Source organism: Oenanthe melanoleuca, chromosome 4, assembly GCF_029582105.1.
Source record: "Oenanthe melanoleuca isolate GR-GAL-2019-014 chromosome 4, OMel1.0, whole genome shotgun sequence".
NCBI lineage: Eukaryota > Metazoa > Chordata > Aves > Passeriformes > Muscicapidae > Oenanthe > Oenanthe melanoleuca.
This window is the reverse complement of record NC_079337.1, coordinates 3,436,926-3,457,627: the sequence shown is the minus strand read 5'-3', so window position 1 is coordinate 3,457,627 and position 20,702 is coordinate 3,436,926. Positions and strand designations below refer to the sequence as shown.

Below are 20,702 nucleotides of genomic sequence, written 5' to 3'. Positions count from 1 at the left end.
GTCCTGGCACAAAAGCAGTGGTCCTAAGGTAAAGTGTCTTTACTTTTTGATTAACAGCACAATTAGGGCAAAAATAACCAAAAAAAGGGCATTTACCTTCTCTCAGATGCTGTTCCATATAGCCTATGGCAGACTTCACCAGTGACCAGCTGAGCATTACTCTTAAAACTCCCCCAAATCCAGTCACTCTCCAGATGTGCAGATATGACAGAGGAAGAAACAAGCTGTAAACAACAGGCATTTTCCATTTGCACTATGGCAATCCCCTACTAAACACTACCAGGGAGTTTCCCAGCCGGTCAAAATCTTCAAAATCAGAATAACAGTTCCTGTCTACAACAGCACAAGGAAACCACTTAGCAATTCCAAACCTCAAGGAGAACAAACCCACAAAACATTAACAAAGATATTTCAACATCAGCTTTGATAAACATGTTTAATAATTTGCTACTTTACAGGACAGTTATTTAAAAGCCAGGCTTCAAGAGAAACATTGACACTTAAATGCCAGTTTTCCAAAACCCATACCTAAGACCTTGAGACATCAAAAGCCGGGTTTGTTCAGTCTGCCAAGAACTGCACAAGAAGCTCAGAGTTGTTGTTTTGCTAAAAATGGACACTGTTCATAGGGGAGGGGGTCACTGTCTCCACACCATTCCCAAATGTGTGCAACACCCGAAGGCAAAGGCAGCACCCAGGTCCATCAGTGTTCCCTGGCACAGCCCATCGCACACTCCCACCCCCTCCTGTGCAATCCTCCCTCCAGACAGAGAGGGACACTGCTCTTCCCTCCCACGGAACAAGGTGTTACAGACACACACTGGGGGAAAATCCCCTCTCAAGGAGCAACCCAGACCTGTGCACGACTTCTGGGATGCACACAAATACACAGCTTGGTGCTTTCCAGGAAGCACAACACACAACTGCACAGAATTACCACTCCCCCAACTACTGACATGACAGTATACCACAAATTAAAAATTAACCTTTTCCTATTCCCAGGAATAATTTGGGAAGTTTAAACCAAATATGAAAAAATATAATTCTATTTATTTCATCTGCTCCTTGGTTTCAGAGAAGTTAAAATAGGTGTCAATACAGACACAGCACCTTTTCTTCCATAGGACAGCAAGTCTGCTGTGGCCATGCATTTCATGCCTGCTCCAGGATATTAATGCAAGTCAGTCCAAACCCAAACCTCCAAAGACGGAGAGGAATCCATGTTTTGGAGAAAATGAAGTTGAAACCTAAGTCTCCACCTTGCAAGGTTCCTAAGGGGAGAGCAAGGGGGTCATTTCCATCCTACCCGTGGTGTCTCTGCTCTGAGTTCAGTGCAGCCCGTGCAGGACACAGCCAGGTGAGGGGCTGTGCCAGGCTGCAAGGCTGGCTGACTGGAATGGCGTGCTCCAAAAACAACTGTAAAAGTCATCTGGCTTGAGTCCCCGGAGGAATCCACTGCAGGAAAAACAGACTACAGAAAAGACTCCCAGGCCGGGGGCAGCAGACCTCAGTCACTCCTCAGCGGGTGGGGAAGCCCCCTCGGTGGGTCCCTCCTCGGCCCCCTCTGAAGCCACCCCGCTCACCGCGGAAGTTGGTTCTGTTCCTTTCCCTGCCCCTTTCTCCCCGGCCCGCCGAGGTCCCTCCTCTTCCTCCTCCCCTCGGGGCACCCCCGCCCCGGTCGGACTTGGACTTGGGGGGCGGGGACTTGGGCCGCAGCCTCTCGATCTCCTCGGTGCAGCCAGTCAGGTGGGAATTGGGAGCCGTGAAATACGAGGAATACGTTTCCGCGTTGAAGTTGCTGTTTGTGAGGGTGGGTCCCACGGTCAGCCAACCTCGGGAACAAAACCACAGTCATCAGAAGCAGCAACAAACTTCAGGCTTCAAGGCCATGCTGAACTTCTCCCAGTAAATGAACACTCAAGTGACAGGGAGAAACACTCAGCTACATATCAGTGGCACTGAACAGAAGGCACCTCTAGAGTTGATGCAACGTTAAGATTTTAGTTGGGTATTTCTAAGGGCTTATTTTCTTTTTAAATTTTTTTTTTATTACACATGGCTGTGGCAACGTTCGTGCTATGCTTTCACAAGCCCCTACCCCCTCTTCCTACTTGCTCTTAACCACAATGTTTAAACAATGCTTTTAAAAATACAGAAGTTCAACCAGAGTAGCCTGACTCTGTGAATGCACTGGCAGTTCAGTCAGGACCGAACACCTGAACAATGTGTCCTGATCCATGTATTCCTTGCACTCTGCATCATGCCAGCAGCAGCGCAGCTGTGACACACCGCATCTTCAGACACTGGCAACAGCACTAAGCTTGTAGGGGTTAAAAATGACCCGGAGAAAGAAATCCCTTTTCTGAGAAGTGTAAACATACGGGAGAAAAAGCAATCTCAGCTGGATTTTGTTATGCTCACTGATGAATTAAACACATGGATGGGCAAAAATATTGATTAACAAAAATCTCTTCTGGAAAAATTATAGAAATGACAGTTGTCATAAACTTTCTGAACAACAGTTCTGTGAGTTACAGATCTTTGCACGCCCCAAAACTGTATCTCCCTGAGATGTGCTGTCTGCCCTGTGCCATAGATCTGGGCTCTCGAGGAGCCCCACAGGAATGCTGGTGTTTGCCCAAGCACGGCCGCAGGTACCTGGTCGGATGGTGCTGTCCCTGCCGAAGAGGTGCAGCCGCCGCCGCCCGAGGCAGAAATGCTCGATGATGTGGAAGATCTCCACGGGTTTCTCGATGTTGCCGATCTCCGGCTCCTCGGTGATGATGAGGTCGATGTCCACGTTGGCGTGGATGAAGTCGCCGTCGGTGCTGCGGCGCACGGTGCCCTTGATGCCCATGAGGCAGTGCTCCTGCAGACACACACACAGAGCTGGCACTGCACACCCACTGCTGTGCCAGGGGAGCAAGGGACGGCAAGGGCAGCTCTAGCACAGACACCCCGCTCTCACAGCGGAGAAAAGGCTCAACATCAACTAGAGCAGAACAGCTGGAGCCACCAAAGGAACCATTTGACAACAACCTTTAGATGAAGCTTGATAAACTACACAATGAGGTGGTGAAACACAAATCAAGGCTGAAGTCAAATATTGGGACTTCTTCAATTACAGAACCTTAGCTGGAAAGGCTGAGAAATCACAACGCAAAAGAGAAAAACGTGACGGCAGGAGCAAGGAATGGTTATTAATTATGATTAATACCTGTCTTAGCATTTTGATCCTAAATTTATTCATATCATGGTTTTTTAAGTTTTCAGTCATAAAACAGACAGTGGAAATAAGACATAGATTTTCCTATTGTACCTCTGTTAATAAAGCAGCCCTCAGAATTCCCCTCAGATTCCTTTCTAGAAGGTATTACTGCATAAAACCCCACAACCACTATTGCACTTCAGGCAGCTCATCAGCATTAGAAGTGTTTGTGAGCTGTGACATGCATTGCTTTCCTTCCTTCCCCAGCACTGCAGACCAATTTAAGGAGTGATATGTAGCACCCATGAATGAGGAATCACCACGATTGTTCCAGGATGAAAAGAGGCTCCTACGTACTCATTTCAGAGCTCTGTTTCTGGGAATATCAATCTTGGATGAGAGATGTTTCCCAGGATCAGCTACTCTGACTCACTAAGCGCCACCAGATGGCTCAGGAAACAGTTGCAGACAAGGGCATGTAATCATTCCCAAATTTTGGAAAGGGCTTACAGAGTTAGTGGATAAACAAGAAAGGCACAACATCAGACCTGTCAAATCTATGCAGATGGTACTGCACTCATGCAACACGGGTTTGGACCTGCAATTTACCAAAGTGAAAGGCAGAATACTGCCGAGCAAATCACCCACCAAGCCAAGCCTCCTCAGTCTAGTCCTTAGGAGAACTATCCCAAACATTTTACTTCCAGACCTTGTCACTCACAAACACCAGGGATCCTCTAACAGGTGCCACAGCACTGAGCACCCATGGAGAGATGCCCCAGCCACACAGAACAGAACAGAACACGTTTGCTGCTCTAAGCACTGGCAAACTCAGCTTGCCAACAGTGTTTGTTTCAGAGCAAACTCCATTTTCAGTGTTTATCACAAACAGTGACCTCAGCTCAACTCTTGCTCCATAAACACAGGAATTCCCCCATACCAGAATGCTAAACAAAGACATAAAGTCCCCTCAAATCCTCCTGTGTTAGCTTTAACCTTGCCCTCAAGAGCAAACTGCACATATTTGTAATACTACATGCAATAAACACACAATATTTATACCTACAAATATTTATAACTAATACAACACACTTCAAAACAAACTTCAGATTAATGTAAATGTAAGTCAAAGAAAGATTCCAGATATCCTAAAGGGAAGTTTATACTCCTAACAATGGCCAATTTGAGACGGACTTGAGGACATTTAATGCTAATGAATGATTAATCAATGAAGGAGTCCTGAGGTTCACTGACATTTGAAATGAATAAATTGCCAACAGCACTCTGTACACAGTAAAACTGCCAGTTACACTCACATATACCCAAACCAATTATTTATGAGTCCCATTTACATTTCTCCAAGTTTCTGAACAACAGATATTTGAGTTGCAGAGGAAAAAAAGTGTTCTGGTTTGCATCTCCTTCAATACACATCCTCCACAAAGCATTTAAAAAAAATACATTTCATTTAAACCAAGCTGACCCATTCTATCACTTGTGCTACACAATCACCTCCAGGAAGGCAGGAGATGCTGTCTGAGCTCTGGTTCCCCCACACCTCTCTCTGGTCCAAGCTCTGGGCACACACTTGCTCATGTGCATTTAGAACCTAGTTCTAAATAGTTCTTCTCTAGTTATTTTTTATTGATTCATTTAAAAATCTGCAGATTTAAAGTCTTCTTTTGATACTGAATTTAGTCAACTTCTAGTGCTAAGTTTAGTTCCATAAAATGTGCTTTGCAGAACAGAACTTGGAAGTCCTCCTGTTGGCTTTCTCACAAGCCTGTCACCAACACCGGGTGTGTCATTAGCACAAGAGACAGACAGAATGGAAACAGAGGAGGAATGCAGCCAATTCTTTACCTTGGTTCTTTGGAAGACAGCCTTAGGGTCTAGAGTCTTGGTCTTGCCTGGGTTGTTCTTATTTGTTTTAATCCAGCAAATGTCCTCACATCTTCTGTAACCCCATTTACGCAGACACTAAATATTAGAAACAAATAAAACAGTTCACACTGCACAAAAACATCGAGTGACCTGAACTGAACACTCACTTAGGCCTTGACTTTTCTAATTCTAGGGCTATCCAGCTACTACAAACCTGTCCATGACCAAACCAGTCTATCTGGCCAACTTCAGACTGAAAAACAGCCAAAGCAAACAGATCAGTAACCACACGCTGCCCTTACACAGTTGTCTGTGATTTTTGTTTCATGGAAAGCACTGCTCAAACTAAATAAAGAATGTTTCAGCACAGCAGGAAGACAATTGGGAATTCTTAGTGCAGCATGCCCAACCCAAGCAGCATTTCCCTGGCATGCAGAAAAATGACAATTGTATCTCAATTTATGAAACAGTAGGACCTTTCTCTCAGCCCGAACATTTCTGGCAGAAAACTACTGAGACTTCTGTTAAAAAAGTTGTAACTTGGCAACCTGCTCCTCTGTCAACATATGCACATCAAAACCAAGACCCCAAGGAATTATGCTTCCTCACATAGTCCATGACTCATCTGGACATTTACAGTATCTAAACAGTTAATGCCATTTAAAATCATATATCCTCTAACACAGTAACAAAACATCCCTCAGTAGTTAGGGCTGACAATTCTATACAGGGAAAAGTCAAAGATAAAAATAAACTCTTAAGCCTGTCCCTGATAAATTGAATTAAAACAACATCTTACCACTCGGCCGAGATCCAGACCCTCGCCTGAGCCACACCACAGAAACACAAATGACCTTGGGGCTGCAATTTCTTCAATTTCCAGTTTCATTATCTAGTAATAATAAGAGATGTGTTCCTGAATTACATACAAATCACCAGCTCTATCAGCAAGAATACTGAGTCTTGAAGCATTGTCACTGAAACCACCAGGAAGCAAAGAACTAATTCCTTGTTCTGATTTGTTTGTGTGCATGGCTCTTGCTTTCCCCGTTAAATTGTCTTTGTCTCCAGCCATGAGTTTTCCAGCTTTTACCCTTCCAATTCTCTCCCTGATCACACTGGTGAGGGAGTGAGCAAGTGGCTGCCTGGGGCTGGGCTGCTGGCTGGGATGAAACCATCACAAACAGAAATTCTACCTTTATAAAACATTCTAGACTTAAAAGACCAATACAACCCACATGATCTCCTCCTCAAATCTCTGCTTCGTTGTATCATTCCACTGGCAGCAAAACGATTTAATACAGAAGCAACAGCACTCTGCTTCTTTTTCCTCTATAAGTACTTAAATGAAGGTTGTGAAGACATTCTAACCAGCCCAGTTTAATTCCTACCACCAAACAGCAAAGGCATTCTCTCCATTTTCACTTTTGAGAAAAGCAGGCAGAATTCATGAGGACAGTGGTTCAACAATGGCAAATGAGTAACATTCAAGATGAAATAATTTCGGATGCAAAGCATCTGCTAGTTATCACAAGTTGAAAGGATTCATCTCTAACTTGCTAACACATCAAATCAAGCTTCATTCAGTGCCACTCCAAGGAAAAAGAATGCAGTAGGAGCCATTCTAGGAGGATATAACTCCACACTAGGAGGATGAGTCCTGCCTCCAACACTCCAGTTGTTCTGCTAGGATGAAATGTTCTTGCCCCGGGCAGCACTGCCAGGCACCATTTTTGAAGAAAGACTTCAACAAATGAGGTTTATCTATTTTGTTAAGTTTCTAGGGATTATTACTGGTTTGAACATTAACATTTCCTACCCAATCAATACTTGGAGAATGGAGCAATGTCAGTAAAACAAACTTACCTGCACTTTTTACTGGAAGACTAGCATATTAAAAAGCATGCCTTAGGAATCTCAAGAATTTCAAGAAACAAGGGAATATTTTCAATGGACATTTGGTATTTCAATGGCCAAAAATCAAACAGAAAGCTCAGTGAAGGTAAGGGCAGAGAGAAAACCCACTACTACCAGGTTCAAGTTTTCAGCCAGGCTCAGAGAGAACAAAAAGTTGTATTTACTAAATTAAACCCTATTTGCTGAAACAAATTTATGAAATGTTTTTCACAGCAAAAAAGGTACTTACATCATCCCAGGTCCAGCATTTTTCATTGGCAGTAATGCCAGTCTCTCGGTAATATTCTTCCAGTGGTGGCTCCAGCAGAATCACATCAAATTTGGACTTCAGCTCCCTAATATCAAAGGCTTCCAAGTCTGCTTGCAAATACCTGTTTGAACAGAAGATGCCAGACTGTTTGGACAAGGTGCAACAGTGGCCTGAGAACTATACTCCACGCAGCACTTCTGTGCAGCCAGCTAAGAGCAGGGTCTCCTGGGTGGGCTGTACATCTCAAATGCTCTAAATCCAGAGGAGAACCAGCACACAACCTCACTTAATCGAGGCTGGATGCTATTGCATTGTGGTTTTTAACTATCTTAATAAACAGATCTTAGGATTCTAGCAAGCAGGAAACAGATGCCCACACAGACTGTGCAACAATATCTAGTGCAGACTCACTGCATTTTCTGTACACCCCTGGGCTACAAAAGGAGGAAACAAACATTTAGGAAGCACTCACTGCCTGGCCAACTGGGAAACTGGCATATTTCTACAATTATTCCAAAGGTTCTAAATATTGGAAACATTGTTACATTTTATATAGTACACGTGTATTTCTCTACTCCTGTACTAAGCAAAATTCCACCTCACACTGATTCTATTAAATACATGCTCACACACACTCTTATGACTCTCCTTCACACCTGCACACCACTCACTGCTCTATCACTATCCAAAAATTACACTGCCCTCCCCTAAATTCCTTTAACCTTAGTAAAGCTGATCAGTAGACCACCACCTTCCCCTTCAAAAAGTGTGTTGAAGAGATCCATACGTGTGCTTGGTGTCAGAAGGCAGCATTTGATTCGTGGTTTTTTTCCCATTGTACTCTGAGACCAAAACATGCCTAGCTTAAAAGAGCAGGCTGAGTTCTGCAGTTTGCACTCAGCTGTTCAGACAACTATTTCATGGGGTTTTATGTTACTATCATTAAATAAGGTGGATTTCTGTGGTACAGATTAAGACTACTGCACATGACAAGCATAAGTTTAAGTTCAGAGAGGTCTGAATCCCTGGAGCAACACGCTGCACACTGAAGCTGTGTCTGACATTCAGCAAAAACTCCAAGGTAATTCCAAGCCAAAAAGGACAAACGACTTCCAGTCAGCCTAAACATTTTTGTCTTCAACTCCAACGTAACGTGATCGATGGATACTGAGATAACAGCTGAACTATACAAAAGCCAGCTGCTACAAGAAAAGCTAAGGTTGTATTAAGAGGCCAATTTTTTAAAGCTCTTCTTAAAGAATCATCATAAACCACATGATATTCGTTTAGTTCCCAAATTAAAGCCCACAGCCAAATCAGTTTACAATTTGGTCTTAAAAAAAAAAATCAAAGCGTTAGAGACTATAAATAATCACACACTGGAAAGAAAATCTAGTTTATACACTGTATTAAACATCTAGATTAAACTAACAAAACCAGAGTGATCTTATTCTTCTATGCTTCAATTGATTCATTTGTATACACAAACAGAAAGAGAAAATGTAAATTCTAAGCAGGTGCTGAAGATAGAGGTTTGCAAAGCAGACAGCTAACTTCAAACAGGTCTGGAGAAGAAAGGCATTTTCCACAAGAACACTTACATGGGAGGAGTGTTAGATTTAGATATCAGCTCATCCTTCAATCTGATGAGCTCTCTAAGTTTTGGATATTCTTCAAACCTATCTGCTAAGCCTAAGAAGAAGAAAACATGAAGTTAACAACTACTTAACAGAGTAAATCTCTATCAATTAAGCATTGTCCAGTATTCTGAATAGGTCCAAATGTTAATAGTTAGCCTTATTTTAATTTTTGTTAGAACAAAGCAAACCCTTTAAAGCAGTTTTTTGTTCAGTACTTGACAAAAGCCTCCTGCCCTCACCCAGCCAATCAGGGCTGTTACTGATGCAGTGTCTATGCTCCGACCTTCTCCAGAGCACTACAGTGGATCAGGAATTCACATCCAGTTACCAGAAAGAAACAACCTTTCATTTAAACTCAAAGTGCCACGATGATGAAAGAAGTTATTTGGATTTTACCCCATCCATAAACTTCTATTAAGATCTAATTAACATTAATTAATTCACAGCATGGTCTGTGTAACCTTTGATGACTGTTTCCAAGGTGGCACCTGGGGCATGCCTGGTTCCCTGAGGCAACCCTTATGCTGAGATTTGGTGCTGTGGTGGCAGTCATGAAGATCTGAGCACATGTTCCTACAAGTAGCTTTATGATGTCAATTTTCCAACCTTTTATGTGTACGGAATGCAAATGACAGAGCCCTCATTAGATCTTTTGCAGCAAATGTTGTAAAAAGGAAAATATACTTTGAAGTATATTTCATTCTCCCTTAGAGACAATGGGTTTGCTACTGCCAGCAGCAGGTTCAGCATAAACCAAGAAGGTACCATTCCTGCTTCCCAAGCAGTATCACTTCAACTTCAGAGGGAGTTATTTAAAAGGCTTCATGTTCATTTAAAAGTACAACTTGGAATGGTACTAATAAACTGGGGGAAAAAACCTCGCCCATACCCACAAACACTTCATCTCTCTCCTTATTTTAATTCAAACTTCTTAAGTCCCAGTCCTAGGAACACAATGATAAAAGCGAAGTTCTCAGTACCTAACCTTTATTATCTCTTGCTACTCGTGCATAAAACACCCACAAGTTATTTTCATCCTTTTCCTTACATATATAACAGCTTAAAGCTGTGTTCTCCTGATTTCCACCACTGTGCTGCTTCCAGCCATTGTGAGTCCAATACCCCTGGGCAGCAGCAGGCTAGGCAATAGATGCAAATGAATTTCCAATCAAAAACCCTCAAAGTAACCAAATGTGTCCCACCTGTCTCTCCCTCTTTTCCAACAGCAACATCAAAAAGATACAGCTGAGTGTTCTAGAACCACTTGTTTTTCTTTGGGCCACGTGCACCAACAGGTAGCACCTCAGCAGAGTTGTGATTGTGGTGCAGAAAACCTGTGCCCACCAACGTGCAGCTGACACAGCACAGCTCTGTTAAAGGCTCTGGCCCAGCTACTGCTGCTGTGTTCATCTCCACACCAACCCCTGCATAAGTGTTCATCCTGTCCCTTCCCCAAAATCCTTACACAGCAGAGAAGTCATGGCACACTACAGGGGCTGCTGCTTCTCCGTACTCCCTTCCAAGAAGAGTGTAAAACTGCCTCAAGTACACAACTGTGAAACCCAAGTGCTTTTGAGATAAAGATCCAATTTAACTCATTTTTCTTAAAAACCACCCAGATGTGTTTCACAGAACCATTCACAAAATATAGAGAAAAATAAATTAAAAGCCTCTGGAGGCAAACCAAACCTCTTTGGGCTGCCATCTAAAAACACAACCCCTTTGCCCTTGCAATCTTACTCTTGATAAAATATAGAAAATTGTTGCATAAAACTGCAGAGGGAGATGTCCTGCTCCTTTTAGAAATCAAATGCTAGGCACCTATTCTGGGAAACAGGATCAAATCATGCCTTAGTTTTAGCAAGTTTAAATTCAGGCTCAGTGTAGCATCATTTCAGAAGTAAGTTATGTCTGGATACATGTAAACTTGAAAAGCAACATCCTCTAAACCTGGGCATTCTAATGAGCTGTCAGCAGCTACCTAACTTAGCTGGGAAACACGATCCATATTGCTTCCTGACTTAAATGTCAGTATTGCCCATACTTTACATGCTTAAGAGGCAATACGGCCCAGTACACAGGTGAACTGTAAACTTCCAGAGCTTTCAAGATCTCCTCATTAAACTCATCCACTTTCTGGAATCAAAAGAGCTTAGGTTGAAAAAAAAAACCTTCCTGGTGAAATACTTTCAGGTAGAACCAAGGTAAGAACAGCCTTGGTCATAATGACCTCCTAAGTAACTAACTGAAAATAAAGCCATTTATCTAGATGTCTATACTGATATGTATGCACATGGAGACCAAATCTAGAAAGAGTTTGTGTATCTGCACTTTCCAGAAACTGTAAGGAATTTAAAAAGGGGAAGAAAAAGAAGTGCTATTGAAATAGTCAAATGAGTCATCTTCAAACGGTTTCTGGCTGTGACACTGACATACCAACATCTCTGATGAAGTTCTGGGGTCTGTGTCCTGTATCCACAAAGTGCTGGCAGTAATCGTTGTGTGGATTTAGGCTCTGAGTGCCCTGGAGAACAGGAAGAAGTTCAGTGAGAGCAACAGGAGATAACTGGACATACACAGACACACTGTACATGTTACTCTGATAAATGAGAAAGGTTATCTTTCCAACATGCCTTTATAAGTTCCACTGGTCAAGACCATCTTTCAGTTCCAAATCAGGCCCACTGCTGCAGCTCATTGTGAGCTGCTTCAGAACAATGCAAACACCACTTACAGGCAGATCTGTCACAGGCAGCTTCTGTACCTGTGAGTTCCAAGCCACTACTTCAGCCTTTGAAGCTGTATTTCAGATCCCACCAGCTGCAGAAACAGTGTAACACAACTAGGCCTGCTTCGACTACACTTCCAATTGCAAAAGCAGCTCACCTTAAGAAAGGTACTGGAATCTTTGTAAATCTCCTCTTCATAGGGCAGGTTTTCTTCATCTTGCTGCAGCTCTACTTCGTCCTTGGAAATAAAGCAGGTATTACAAGTGTGCATACAAGGTCGAGCTGTTTCTGTCCTTTCCTTAAGAAGCAGAATCATAATGAGAAGTGGACTGTCTACAAACAGCAGACTCAGCTCCAGTGTTGGAGGGGAAAAAAATTACCTATTCCCCAAAACGTCTGCGCCCCTCTGAATAACAAGGAGAGTGTTACTGGGAAAGGCCTCTGAAAGAAGAAAAAAAATAATAACCTCTTCACTTCGAGCCCGATAGTGCTTTACAAGGTGCAGAACCTTACATTTTTGTCCCACAAAACCTTCATTCTTTGGACTGAAAGTATATATTTTGTTGAGGTTCTTCTGCAGCAGGACTTCTGAGCATTTATATCCACATAATCATATCTTATTTTTCAGCCTTAGCAAAGTCCACACTTTGCAGAAACAGCTTGTGGTACAAATCAGTATTTCACTGAACTGTCCTTCAATGTAACTTTAACATTCCTATTCTATAGCCCCAAAATTTACATTAAAACTATGCAGAGAGTCACCATTTGTTCATTCAACAGGTTTCTGGGATTCAGAGATATGTGACACTGATGTACTCTGAGCATCCAACACAGAACTCAGAGAGAACAGAAACTCATGAGAGACTCACTTCACATCACTTTCTGCCTTCCCACCAATCCTGGATCAACCCAGTATACAGATTTATAAAACACAGAAGTACAACTGAACAACTACTCATTGATATAATCTGCCATATTATTACAACTGTATTTACCCTATGCTACGTAAGTTGTCTGAATGCAGAATAAAAAAATTAAGTGTTGTCTCTCCCAATTTTGATCCCTCTAGATGTCAAAATCTTTGAGTAAACTTCTGTTATTTCCACAGTGGAGATCTGAACCAACTTCTAAAATGCCTGATGTGATAAACAGCTCACAGCTTCCCCGTCCCTATCCAGGTGATGAGCTTAGAGATAGACAGTCCTTCTGCTTGTCTGTTTTAACCAGATTTAAAAAAAAAAAAAAAAAAAAAAAAAAAAAAGGCATTACTATCAGAAACAGCAGGAGTGTTTGCAAGGAAAAGGAATGTACAGACGAGCAGCAGTAAGTGTTATTCAGGCCAAAAAAAAAAGCTGAAAGCTTGAGTTTTACTAAAAACTGCTTATGCCATCATAAGTTACACCTGTTTCCCTCCTCCATCTTTCTCTAAATCTTGTCCTTCTGATGATAAGCACCAGTAAGACACCCGAGTCATCCCAGTTCTCTTTCTGCCTTCATAAGTGATTTCAGAAGTCTTGTAGCCACAAACAAAAGCCCACACCACCAACTTTCACAGGGAAAGGACACAGTCACAGCAGACACAGAATGACATCAGCACCAACTAGATACTAGGTTCTTGTACATTAATTATCCGTGTTTTCCAGAGCATTTGCTAACAGAGCTGCTGACTTTGGGAAACAGAAACTCTCCACAATATCCAAACATAGTTTGTTTCAAATGACTGGAGGTACATGATTCAACCAAGTAAGCTTTCTTCACCCTTCACAACAATGGTATGGAAGCATCCCAAGCCTACAGGCTTCTGCTTGCACAAATGAAGTAAACAGGACAGTCTCAAATTAGGCTGGCAGACAGTAAAATAAAACCACAAGTGGTTTTGTACTCCACACAGAGTGAAAACTCCACAAACCAGACACTCATACAGGTTGGGACAATGGAGTCAAATCACCTGGGGAAGGCAACAGGTGGAACAGCACACCCAGCTCCCAGAGGATGGTGAAAAGCCTCACAGTGGCAGCAGAGACTTTAATCCCATTATATGGCACTTCCAAACACGGAGCATGGAGCTCAACTAACCCTGGGACAACTGTTACAGTTCCACAGGAAAAGAGCATTTCAGGAGTTCTCCAAAACCTCAACTCAACTTTCTGGCTTTAACATATCCATTACCCATGTTTCCAATAGTGCATCTCCTCCCTATCACCCACCCCCAAGGCTGGCAAGGCAGAGCCAGGCTCCAAGGCTGGAGTCAAGCTGCCACACTGGAGTCAGGGCTGCCCTTTGCTCTCTCACCAGCCTGAGGTTTATGAAGAACCACCACTATAAATTCACACTTATTCTATGGAAAAAACCAAAAACAGACACACAAATAATAATAATAAAAAAACCCTACCAAAATTAAAACACATTGCTTTTTTTTCTTTTTTAATCAGATGTTCCTACATGGCTGAAAAAAGTAAAATACTTCACCTTTTATCTCAAAAACTGCCCTCACACAGGTTTGAGGGCACGTTCATTTCCACCAAATTTGAACCCAGGCACAAAAACTTTAAATCATTTCAGAAGACTTACCTGATCCCATCATATAGAAGCCAACACTGCAAGTCAGGGATATAGACACAAGTCTCTTCACACCAGAAATACCTCTGATTTTCTGAACAAAACTGGCAAACTTGCAAAACTTGTCCACCACACAACTAGTTAAGTCTATTACTGCTTTTCTCTAAATTGCATTATACACAATACAACAGGGCTTGATACCTTAAAGATCCAGATTTTTGTGCAAGTTCATATTACAAGGCTAAATTTAAGCAGGCTCAGCGAGCTCAGGAAAAAGTTACATAAATGCAGATGGAATTTTACTGTTCTTATCTCCTTGCCAATAGGGAATTAGCAATGCCTGCAGGAAACAGCTGATGACTCCTCTATAGATGTTCTACTCTGGGGTTTCAAGTTTCTTAAGTCTGTTCATCTGCTCAACTGAATTTTGTCTCAGCTACTGTTATTAAAATATTCTTCCATTTCAACAATATAGAAAAAGTCTGGCCGCTTGTAAATGGTTACAGCCCACCTTAGGGTAAGTCTTTTCCACGATGATTAAGAAAAATCTTAATTATAAGATTCATGTACTTTGCCAACCCAAGTGATTTATCCATACATACTTTATAGGTAATTAAAATCTAGTTCTTTAACCATGTACTTGGTGAAGAAGTAAAATTAATTGACATTAAAGGATCATTAATGCAAGTATAAAAACCCTGCTTTACAAGCACCTTCTCCCTCATGGTGACAATTTCTTTACTAAACACGATGTACAGACTAACACCATATTAAAAATAATGTCTGTCCCTTTACAGGGAGACTTTTAAAATCAATCATCAAAAACCATCCTGTCATACATTAACTTTTTGGTTTAGTAAGATAAAAGATAGACATTATTACAGCAAGATTTACAAACCTGAACATAAATGTAATGTCACAAAGGCTCTGTATTTAAAAAATTACTATTTCAGGCATCCAAGAGAATAGCAGATACTGCACTATTTCATAAAGACACTGACATTGATTCGATTATACCACAGAAACAAGGTTATTAGGCCATGGAAAAAAGGGAGGAGGACATACATTGCAACCAGATCCCAAAGCAAATCATAAAGACAGCTGTATCATAATCATGCCTTTGTTTAAGCTCTTTCTATCTCTCATCTTGACCAAAACATCACATTAGGAGAAAGCTGTCAAATAGCTTTGAATGAGCATTTGAAAACTGAAGGGCATGAGAGTTTGACACTTCAATGTCCATGGAGGCATTCTGGTTTGTTTTTTTCAACCTAACTATTTCTGGACATTTTGGACACTTAAAAAGAACAACCTGAACCAGGCCTCTTACTTCCAATTCCCTTAGAATCTCTTATTCCTTCCACTAATGCAAAAGTGCATTCCTTGGCACTGCACAGCTGGGTCAGAAGACACTCCCAGCCTCCCTTGTCTCATCCCATGGGCTGTGCCTGCTGCTAACTGCAGCCTTTCCTTCTAACACGATGAAATTCTGGTCAAGATTCTTCCCCTGTGTACCCAAGAACACACATTTTACCACTTCTTCCCACAGCCAGCCATGGCTCAGTGCTGTTCCCTGTGAGCACTTACACCAAGGCCTGCTTCCTCCTAGGCGCAGCACTAACTAAGCCTTCACACACTGGGGTTTGGTGAGTGTACAGCTCAATGTCACACCTGAGGTGAATCATGCAGCATCTGTGTCCTCTCTCTTACACTTCTGCAGTGGGAGGCATCAGGGAGATGCCACTGTGGGACATACATACTAAAGGACATATATCCCATTTATTTTAATATACACATACATGTTCTAAGTACCTCTGGGACATAACACCAGAGGAAAGTAACTTTCTCCTCTTTTTCTTACCTTATATTCTTCAATCTCTTCCTCATCCGCTTCTCCCTCATCTGGATATTTACGTTTTGCATTTGGTGCAGAAGTATCATAAGCAGCCCTATGAAGAGCCAAAAATCCTCATAAGAAAGTTTGTGTCTCCAAGAAAAGTGTTCAGGAATCTTAGATAATATGCCTTGACTGCATGTTACAAAGCTGAAACGATTTCAAAACATCATACATGAAAAGCTACTCCTCTTTCAGTATATTTGAGTTCAGCACAACGTATTATGGATAGAACTCTTGAAAAGAGTAATTCTCTTGCCTTTCTCATTTTTCTACTCTCAAAAGTATAGTTTATTTTAACGAATGCAATATATCTACAGAATTAAGCTCATTCCCTTCCCTTCCATTTTTCATTTATCTTCTAAAAGGCACAGCTTGTTTTACCCCAAAGCAGTTTGTCTAAAAAATTAAGCCTGTTCACACACACGTGAGAACTAATATGCAGTAGCTTGTGCTGTCCTAGACATATCCATAGTTCCATAAGAACTTTCGAACTGAACTGCCCTGAACTGTGCTCTGCAGAAGCATAAAGGCTCTGGGACGCAAGCAGACGGCCCCTTCTAAATTCAGATCTCGGGTTTCCCACACAGTAGCTTTTTTTTTTAACACCGGAAACAAAAGTTAGCTTGTATTTCCAAGCTGCTCTTAGAAGGGAATAACTAGACCCTACTCGCCTTAGTCACGGCTCTGCCTTGACTAACTACGGAGTTTTCTTTCACCGAGTGCAATCCCACCGCACTTCCCGGGCCTGCACTCCTACGGAGCCCCCAGTTTTGCACAGGCAGCGCCCCCCGATACAGACCTGCAGGTCTCCCTGGTTTCCGCGATCTCCCGCTGCTCATCCTTGCTGTTGAGCACGGCGCCGATGCTGTCCGCGTTCTCGGCGCCCAGCTGCAGAGCGGAAACACAAAGTCACGCCGGCCCGGCCCGGCCCGCAGGCCGCCGCACGCCCCGCCCCGGTGCCCCGGCTGCTCCCGCTGCTCCCGGCCGTACCTGCTGCGCCAGGAGCTGCCGGCGGAGCTTCTGCCGCTCGCGGATCTCCTGCAGGCGGCTGTTCATGGCCCGCTCCGGCCCCGCTCCCGCCGCCGCCGTCACTTCCCGCCCGCGCGTCACTTCCGTACCGCGCAATTCCCACAGGGAAATCCCTGTGCCGCGCGCTCCCGGGGATGCGGGCGCTGTTCCGGGTACGAGTGAAGTTCGCGCTCCCTCCGCCGCTGCAGGGCCGCCCCTGAGGCGACACCCGGCTCAGGCCGTATCACAGCTGTGACCACTTAAGCACCTGCTCGGTTTTTCTAAAGTACATCCTTTGTATCCAATTCCAGTATCCACTCTGGTTATTCTTAGGTTCACCTTCATGTTTTGCTTTCATCTTCCGATCCTTTAGAAACTTCCGCTGTGAGAGAAGAGAATCTTTGAAACTCTTTTCATCTGATTTTTGGTGTCTCTCCCACTTCCTCCTGTCTCCCCTCTCCTCTGTACTATCTGTCTGGGAATCCATCTAATCCAGATTTCATGCTGACTTTCTGAGAACGACTCAGAATGCCGTGAACAATGAAGATGGAAATAAAGGGCTGCAATAAACATCAGTTGCCTACTGTCTCACAAATGGAAACTTAACAAAAGACTACAGAAACATTACAAATGATCCCGCAGTTGTAATTAATGCTGCTGTTTGCTCTCCTCACACGGACCAACTCTTCCCGTAATTGCCAGACCCAGCGATGTGGCAGCAAGAGCTGAGAAGTGACACTCGGCTCCCTGCTACACACCGCGTGCTGTTCCTCTGCCGGTTTCTGAGTGCCACACAATGACACACTTCAGTGACACAAGATGTTGTTCTCCTTTTTTTGAATTGTGTACATGACAATGACTTTATGCAGGTCACACAGTCACACTGAAAACTAAGGAAGATGCGTGAAGAAAAGGGAATGAAAGACGTGCCGATTAATACAGAAAGAAACTATTTCCAGCTACTCCCATTTCTCAGTGACAGAATATCCTAGAAATATGATGGAGTTTTTGAAATGTTAAAACCCTACCATACCAAAAGTTGAGTTTTTTATCTCCTTAGGGAATACATTACTAGTTATACTGTCCTATCTATGGAAATATTATGGGAAGATAAATGCTCAGTAGCTGTCTCATGCTACTGTACACTGTTTTGATATTGTTGGCTGTAATGAATACAGTGGAGGTCTCTGCACAGTAACAAAATCACTTCCTCCTGGAGGTGATCTGATGAGGTTTGTGGGAGCCTGCACTCCATTTTTAGAACTGGTTGCTAAGATGAGCTGATCTTTACAAACATTAATGGCTATGAAGATGTTCTGCTGCATACATGTACTCTTTCAAAACAAAACAGTTGTATTTTTGCAGAATGCTCCATGCCTTTCTTCTTCTCTGTGCATATTGTGGTTTCAGCTCCCGGAGCCTTATATCCAGCCTGTGTTTCTGTTAAGGTAAGTATCAGACCAAAGTCTCACTGGTCTAATGGTGACTAAGGAGTTTATGCAACTGCCATCAACTCTGATCCATTATCCAGACTTTTTCCTTCATATTTATGAAGCCAATTGTTTCCTCATCCTGTTTCCATTTAGCTGATGATCCCTGAGTACATTACCTTTCACTTCCCTTTACTGACATACATTCAATCTTTTTAATTATTTCTATTGCTGCGGTGATTTTGAATTCAAATCCTGCCCTCCAGCCTACTGGTATCTACTTCCAACATCAGGTGATTGTGCAATAAGCAGACATTCTCTGCCACTTTGTTTAGCCATTAATGGCATTATAAAGTATTTATAAAACACAAATAATGACACAATTCTACACCCATTCGGGATTTGTGTTGCACTGACATATATTAAAGTCTAGACTACTCCATTTAGCAAAAAACTGCTACTTATTTTGTGTCAGTAGAAATTATTGTAAAAGTTACACAGATTTAGACCCAAGCTGCTTAATTTAGCACTGTTCTCTCACATTAATTGCTCTTCACATCACAAAACTAAAACTACATTTTGCCCTGTTGGATGCTAAATAAATTCATAAACTAAAAGAACCAAAAGGACCAAACAGGTGAAATGAGAAAGTTTATCTCTTAAATCAAAACAGATGATTAGAAAAACAGAAACTATAAGAATGTTTTATAATAGAAAAACAGATGTTAGCATGGCCTAACATCACACTCTTCTTATTTCATATTCCTTTTCCCCATACTTTCAGTGAAGTACCTAGATCTACTTCTTCAGAAATATCTTCATAAATTGTTACCTTGATTTTGGAGCCTATTTTGAACAAGTGACAGTATCCCAACACCTGCACTTGCTTTTCTACCCTTGTCTTAGGCTGTGTTTGCACCAGAAGGCAAAGCTGACTTAATGGGCCTATTGCAAAAACTCCACAGCCACGAATCTGTACAAACTCACTGCAGCAGCTCCAATTTTGTTTAAAAATGCATTGGAAGTAACCAAGTGGCAGCAGAGTGTCTATCTGGTGAGTATTGCCTGTCCTTAGTAAGCCCTCAAGCATCCAGCCAAAACAGAGCCTTCATAAACACCCTGCCACAGGCTGTGGATAATTTGCCCGGCATGTGCTGCGATTTCACACTCCATCTAGATCAAGTTGCATTGCCACTTGATCCACTCGGACATGTCCTTTGTGGTGGACATGGAACCTTGATGTTGGAGCTGCTGCCCCTGCGCCAACTGATCATAGCTGGATGTGACCATTGACAGGAATTTTCAAAGAGATTCTGTAACTCCTTCACTTTTGAATGGCATCATATTTCATTCTACTTTGTCAGCAAGAATAAGTGACTTGCACTCAAAAGTTTTAAAAATTATAAAATATTTCTAATTCTCCTACATGGAAGAAACTTATTTAGTTTCTTAAATGGCCTGAACTAAGTATTTTTCTGGTTTCCTCACAAACAGTATCCAACATTGCTGGAAGAAAACCAGCAGCATTCGAGCAGAATTAGAGAAGCTTTTTGAACAGAACTTTGTTTTGATGAAAAATGTGGATGGTCAAGAGAGGGTTTTAAGACCTTGCACTGGATTTGTTTAATTGCTGGGAAAAAAAATAATTTCTGCTTTTAAAAATTCCTCTGATCAATTTGTTTTGTTCTAGAAATATCACAAACTACCAAAATTATAGTCCATATTCTTAATTCAAGATACCCTATTTACAGCTATTCAGACTTGACATTAGGAAGCATATTTTTAATGAGAGGGTGGTCAAACATTGAGCAGGCTCCCTGGAGATAGGATCAATGCCCCAGGCAACAATTTTTTTTTCACATTTTTTGTCGCTTAAAGGACTGACTCACTTACCAAATCTCATACAGCCTCAGGGTAGTCAGGTTTGGAACTGAAGTTCCATTTCTTAGCAAAACTCCATTAAGCTTGTTTGTTAACAAATGTGATTTTCTATACCATTTCTTCAAAATATCCTCCTTGGCATATTCTTGCCTCTTTAAATATACTTATTTATAGGCTGGCTACGCAGCCTCCCCTTTCCCCCAGTTAAGAGACTGCAGCATATGGGATGCTGCCTTTACTTCCCCTTGTGAGCATCAGGAGATAAAGCAGCACCTCTGCTGTATCTCCACAGGAGGCTG

General features: G+C 42.2%; 1 protein-coding gene across 4 annotated transcripts in view; it reads right to left on the bottom strand.

Annotated features, from left to right (window-relative positions):
• Positions 1-409: 409 nt before the first annotated feature.
• METTL14 (methyltransferase 14, N6-adenosine-methyltransferase subunit) overlaps positions 410-20,702 on the bottom strand; it is a 61,369-nt gene continuing 41,076 nt past the window's right edge. For 3 of the 4 annotated variants that reach the window (XM_056489957.1, XM_056489956.1, XM_056489955.1), the window contains 11 exons: positions 17,075-17,474; positions 16,884-16,972; positions 16,049-16,136; positions 11,786-11,866; positions 11,336-11,423; positions 8,861-8,951; positions 7,239-7,380; positions 5,892-5,984; positions 5,072-5,188; positions 2,659-2,869; positions 410-1,832 (listed from right to left, as the gene is read on the bottom strand). In XM_056489957.1, coding sequence (XP_056345932.1) covers positions 1,519-1,832; positions 2,659-2,869; positions 5,072-5,188; positions 5,892-5,984; positions 7,239-7,380; positions 8,861-8,951; positions 11,336-11,423; positions 11,786-11,866; positions 16,049-16,136; positions 16,884-16,972; positions 17,075-17,140 — 1,380 coding nt within the window. In that variant the 5' untranslated portion in view covers positions 17,141-17,474 and the 3' untranslated portion in view covers positions 410-1,518. Of the gene's footprint in view, positions 1,833-2,658; positions 2,870-5,071; positions 5,189-5,891; positions 5,985-7,238; positions 7,381-8,860; positions 8,952-11,335; positions 11,424-11,785; positions 11,927-12,008; positions 12,526-16,048; positions 16,137-16,883; positions 16,973-17,074; positions 17,475-20,702 lie in introns of those variants that run through there. The other variant, XM_056489958.1, reaches the window with a different exon arrangement.